Here is a 6,000-nt window from a genome sequence, read left to right as displayed (position 1 = left end):
GGTTTTTCGCTATTCGCGGGGGGTAAAGAACGTAACCCCCACGAATAGCGAGGGAATACTGTATATTGATATCAACTGATTAAGTTTAACTTTTATGTAATTACAAAAAACATAATTATAATGTCACTATTTGGCTGGAATCTGCAATAAACCTTGTTTACAAACAGCTATATACAATAAATATACCAGAACTTATGAAGATGACCAAGTGCAATGAATTGTGCAGAATGAGTATGGCACAAGCTCAATAAGAAGGATACAAATATTTTTATGATATAATTACAGCAACTGCACTGAATCTAGACTAATTATGTAAATAGTGTGACTGTTGTGTATATTACAGTAAACTACCAATGATTATTTGATAGAACAGCTATTTTTTGGGTTTTACCTGACTATTTTCATCTGCCTGTTTCATCGTATCTTTAACTAAGTGTATTACTTGGTTCTTTGAATAAGAAACTAACAAAACTTAGAATACTTACAGTGTGCACAAAAAATATCTTGAAGTTTTTTGGCTCTGGTCGTAACTCAGGAGACCTATACAATTTAACAAATATTATTTTTAGTTAATACCATATAATTTAGATTAACTGACTGAAAACATTATCACTAATTGTGAGATTTTATTTACTGTACATTTCATAAAGTGAAACTTGAACATTACGACTCAAAGATGTCTTTAATGTTTCAATTACACAAATGTTTATCATGTAAAATAATCTCAGGGAAATTTTATCTTTCCTTATAATGATTTTGTGTTTCTACAAAATAATATCAGTGAATTAAATGATAGTTTTTGTTTAAATTTAAATTCAATGGGAAGATATCTAATATGCAGTCTTTTACATTCTTTATCTATATATTCCTCACTACAAATTCATATTTATTTTGGAATAGCTGCCAACACTATCTTTTTCTACACGTATAGTATTTACTACAATTTCTACACCACATTAACAATGGTTACATACAATACTTACTAAGATAACTTTCCTTTTAAGTACTTATTAACAGTTTACAAACAGTGTTTATTTGGTTGCTCACCTGTTAAAATTACATCAAAAGGATCTACACACACCACTTACCAAGGTATCTCCCCTTTCAATACCATATTAACAGGATCTACATAGAATAAATGTGGCCCTGTTGTCAAAAGTAACATTCGTCGGCGAGCAAAGAGACCCTAAACAATAAAATTATATATATGGTGGAAAATCAAAATCATTCTGTTAAAAATAAAAAATGAAAATTTCCAACTACTATTTTAGATAAGGTGTTAAACAAAAACATTAATTTTGCATGATTACAGAAATTATTCTACCATTTTACAGAATGTTAGTATATATTACTAACTTTGTTGTTAACAACCATGACAAAAATACTACCTTTTAAACAGGTTGATAACCTGAATGAAGTCACTTCATCACAGTTCAATAAGCAAGTTGAAAATACTCTTTCTTAGCTAGGCCAATAACATGAATGAAAATACTAACAACTAAATAGGGACAACATCCTCAAAGAAAACTAATATTCAAATGGGTTAATATTCTAGTTAAAAGGGTTAATAATTCTTAAATTGATTAATAAAACAGAAATGTTTAAGTCAGTTTATATCATGAAGCATTATACAAGATATGGTACTAGCAATAACCTGTAACATTAGCTCTGTAGTGCTTTTAAACTGTGTGTGAAAAAACTAACTCCCAGTTAAACACAAGCTTTGTGATAAGTCAATAACCTGATAGGAAATTGTTTTAGCAGAGGTGAATAACCCTAAAGTTTAACTCTTAGGTGAGTCAATATAGTGGATGAAAAGTTTTAATTAAAGAAACCCAATAACCGATGTTGTTTCCAAAATTTATCAAAGAGGCTGAAAAAGCTACCAACAATGAAAAAAATTGTAGGTCTTAAGCAGTGCAACAAAAACAAATGAAACAAAAGTTTTCTTGTAAACAGCTATCATTCACAACTCAAAAACACTTCACACATTCTGGATCTCGATGATATCCTGGTCTATGTTAAAACTAATTGTATTTCACAACAAAATGTTCACCACCCTATAACTGGTTCACTGTCTGACCTGAACAATCATGAAAAATACTGACATTTTCTTGATTAACTAAATTTCAAGCATTAAAAAAAAACAAAAAACATATTACATGACAAAAATAATTGATGTTATACTGTGTGAAACATTTAATTATCAGTAAACAAAACAAATCCTAAAACCCTTATAGAACATTGTACAAAACTTGCACATAAACATCTTCAAGAAATATGTTTAAAAAACTCCCAGTTGCCCAACATTTGAATTAACCAGTTAAGTCCATCAACTACCTAAATCTAACAGTGTCACAAAAACACACTTCAGTGCTATTAAAGTGAGCCACTACAAGTTTACTGATGACCATGTGATTAGCCATTCATTTTTATCATTCTACCTTTTGAAAGCATTACTTTTCTTGCATGATCCTACATGTATCCTGAAAACTGCCTCTGACATGTATCAATAAAGCCTAGACAAACATTCTAACCTAGTTTAAACAGTTTTAGAAAGTAAAAGAAAAACTAAATTTATGCTTAATTATTTGAAAGAAAAAAACAACAAAAATTATTCATTTTATCATACACAAGAAAAAGCTTATATTTTGTACTAACCAAAGTAAAAAAAAAGAAAAAGGGATTGATTTCAACATAATTTTAAAAATTCTATAATCATTGGTAGATTTAACATCTGTCCAAAAATTTACTTATCAATTTCTATCTCAAAACTTTAGTTGCACCTTTCTTTTATCTACTAGTCCCTGCTTCAGTATTAGGTTGCCTTGTACAAAACGATGCCAAGAGTTATCACGAGCCTGAACCTCCAGTCTTCGAGCCATCTCACTGGGAGAAATGTCCAGAATTGATGGCTTCTTTGCAGGTTTCAGTTTTGCTTCTTCTTCTTCTTCATGAAGAGCCAGACCAAGCAACCTAGTCATTTGCTTGTCCTCTAACCCTGGCTCTAAATGATCAGGAACCTAGAGGGAAAACAAAATAAAGTAACATCAAACAGTTGTCTAATGAACCTTTTACACATCTGTGTTTCAAGATTTGAAGTACTTATTCTCATGTTAATAAGCCATCTTTGTTCTGAAATTTCAACACATAAAATGTAAAAGCTAAATTATATTGATAAATACATTTTAACTTGGTGGAAATTATGATACACCAGCACACCACAAAGACTAATATATATATTCATAACAGAATGCATAAAAGATATAATTTTTTCCAAATAACAGTAGTAAAGCCACTTAAACTTTTTATTTACCACAAATACTAGACATGAGTGGTAAAGTTGCATTACAAAACAAGGAACACCATCTTAACAGTTACGAAAGCATTTGATTGTCAGAAGCTGCAAGTTATCTACAATTTATCATGGTAAATTCTATTTTGTTTGTTTTGAGTCATTTTGAAAACATATGTAATATTGATTTTTTGTAGAAGTGGTCAACCCGTGACACACAAAGAGAAAACTTTAGCGTGCCACAACGTGATATTTTCTAAATGATAGGTTTGCCATAAAAATTTTCTTTGAAATTTCCACTCACACATGAAATGTTATTCAAATACATACCATATTATGAATTATTTTGTAACACCTTTTAATTTGACAGCTTGATGCCCAGCTATTTCTATGGACTTTTGGTTTGGACAGCTTTTCAAACTAACACACCTGCTTAAAGGTTGACAACCCCTGGTTTACTGAATTTATACAGGTGTGAGCTTATTTCCTAACCAAACTTGTTAATACAAGAGAATTGGATTAAAACTTTTAGATATTATAAAATACTACTGATAAGCTGTGAAATTCTCTTCATTCTTTCTAGTTGTTAACAAAAGTGAAAATCTTAACTGTCAAACATCAGCTATCGTGTTTCATTCATAACCCAAACATTACCCCGACAGTGACAAATAAAGGTTTAACATGATATAAACCTACTTTATAGGAGTTCCAATATTATTCATCCACATTTAAAGGATGACATTCAATAAATATAATTATATTTTTAACACTGGAAAACTTTGTGTCTACATTGCTTGCTTTAATAAACTCTCTTACACGCTTCTATTGAACCATTTGAAGAGAGTAAAGTTTAACTTACATGATACTGACTACGCAGTTCCTCATTACTGGAAGTTCCAGGCAAATAAGGAAGAATGCGGGGAGGTGTTTCATTATGAAGATTTTCCCATGGCATATCTCTAAAAAAAGGATGCTTCTTGATGGAAGAGTAACCACCTTCATCTGTAGCACCTAGTCTCTGTGAGGGCTCAATGACCTAGATGAAAACAGGAGAAAAACAACCATTACAAAAGGCTTAGTAGAACTGAGCAAAAAAAAAAGACATTAAGTTGACAAAAATGAATAACTTAAGAGAAAATTATTACATTGCAATATGTAATAAACGTAAATTACCACAGCATTTAAATTACGAACAAGAGCACTCAGAAAGATTGCATATACTTGACCCGTTGCTCTTTTTGAAGACTGCATTTGTTTATATTGGATAATGTAAAATTCCACCTTTGAATACTCAGAAAATCCTTCTCAGATCCAAAATGATCAAATCAACGATCTGTATAGTGAAATATGGCAACATTTTTTTGTACATTGGACTGTTAGTTTTCGAGATACGTGAATGGAAACACAGACGGACCCATATGCAATACCCCCCCCTCCGGTGGCGAGGCTAATAAATGCATGTCTACTTCGTAATTTTAAGATATACTATTACTTCAACTACTACCTTCCCATACTCTAACAATATATTTAAAGTTACAATTATTATACACACTGCATAAAAATTACCAAAATGAAACAATTCATTGTTACCATATAACTGTGTGCAAAGAAATCAAAGATATTTTTTGAAATACCTTTAAAGAAATTTAAATTGACATACTATATGTCAGAACATCTATTATAATGTTCACAGTACTGAGCTAATCAAGGGGAAAACATTTAACAAATAATATACAACAAACATTCATATAACAAGAAGTTTTTTGTAGGATAAGTATTTACAAATTAAATGTGCTGATTGAAAGCACAAGATCAAGTTTAAAGATGCAAATTAAAAAAAACGTTTTGGTACACAATGTTAACAATTTATAAGATTGAAAACAAATAATTAGTCATGAACTTACCAACAGTTTCTGTACAAGATCTTTTGCCTCTGGGTGAAATCCATCAGGAAAATCATACTCCAATTTTATGACTTTCTGGAATATTAGGTACTCAGTTCTAAAAAAAAGCCACAGATCACTCATTAGTGTTTGACGTACCATAGCTATATCAAATATTATATATGGAGTTTCATTCTGTAAACTTGTGAAGAGCTACCAGTACATTTGGATTACACATCTGCTTTTCCTAATCATGATACACATAATATTATGCACAATATAATTTCACCTTTTGTAGACAGACAGAATGAGCAATCAAATTATGAACTACAAGAAATTCCCCTTCTTTGACTGATCAATGTAAATTATAAGTGCTAAAACCTCATAAGAAAAGTCAAACTCAAACCTAAAAACTTTGCTTAAAAATATTACAAGTGTCTCTCTAGATTATAGTAGACCATCTCTATCAACTGCTACTTTTTGTACTGTTGCTTTTTTAATTATCAAACCTAACAACATCTCTTCTTCAATCTACATACAAGAAGAATACTCCCACACTTTAAACAACATATTAAGGTTTAAAAACATATTTGAAATTAGATTTATAGAAATGGATAAAAATAAATAACCTAGAAAAAAATGTTTACTGTAACATGTAACACATAGAAATTACTACAATATCTAAACCTCAAATAAGTGAATGTTTACTTCATTTTATACCATAAGAAAATTTAAAGAAAAATCGAATAAACACCCTTAGATTTTTACTGTGGGCCTACTTCAGAAAACAAATGTGTATGCACATAAGAGTGCCAATAAGTC

General features: G+C 30.3%; 1 protein-coding gene across 2 annotated transcripts in view; it reads right to left on the bottom strand.

The window, feature by feature from the left end:
- The window catches only part of LOC106470789 (3-phosphoinositide-dependent protein kinase 1-like), a 50,241-nt gene that overhangs the window by 3,162 nt on the left and 41,079 nt on the right, over window positions 1-6,000 (bottom strand). For both annotated transcript variants that reach the window (XM_013931355.2, XM_022399428.1), the window contains exons 9-13: window positions 5,200-5,296; window positions 4,155-4,331; window positions 2,787-3,023; window positions 1,089-1,186; window positions 486-540 (exon numbers count right to left, since the gene is read on the bottom strand). In XM_013931355.2, coding sequence (XP_013786809.1) covers window positions 486-540; window positions 1,089-1,186; window positions 2,787-3,023; window positions 4,155-4,331; window positions 5,200-5,296 — 664 coding nt within the window. The remainder of the gene's footprint in view (window positions 1-485; window positions 541-1,088; window positions 1,187-2,786; window positions 3,024-4,154; window positions 4,332-5,199; window positions 5,297-6,000) is intronic.

This window comes from Limulus polyphemus, unplaced genomic scaffold (genome assembly GCF_000517525.1).
Source record: "Limulus polyphemus unplaced genomic scaffold, Limulus_polyphemus-2.1.2 Scaffold4217, whole genome shotgun sequence".
Lineage (NCBI taxonomy): Eukaryota > Metazoa > Arthropoda > Merostomata > Xiphosura > Limulidae > Limulus > Limulus polyphemus.
Note: the sequence above shows the minus strand (reverse complement) of the source record. Positions and strands in the feature narration are given on the sequence as shown.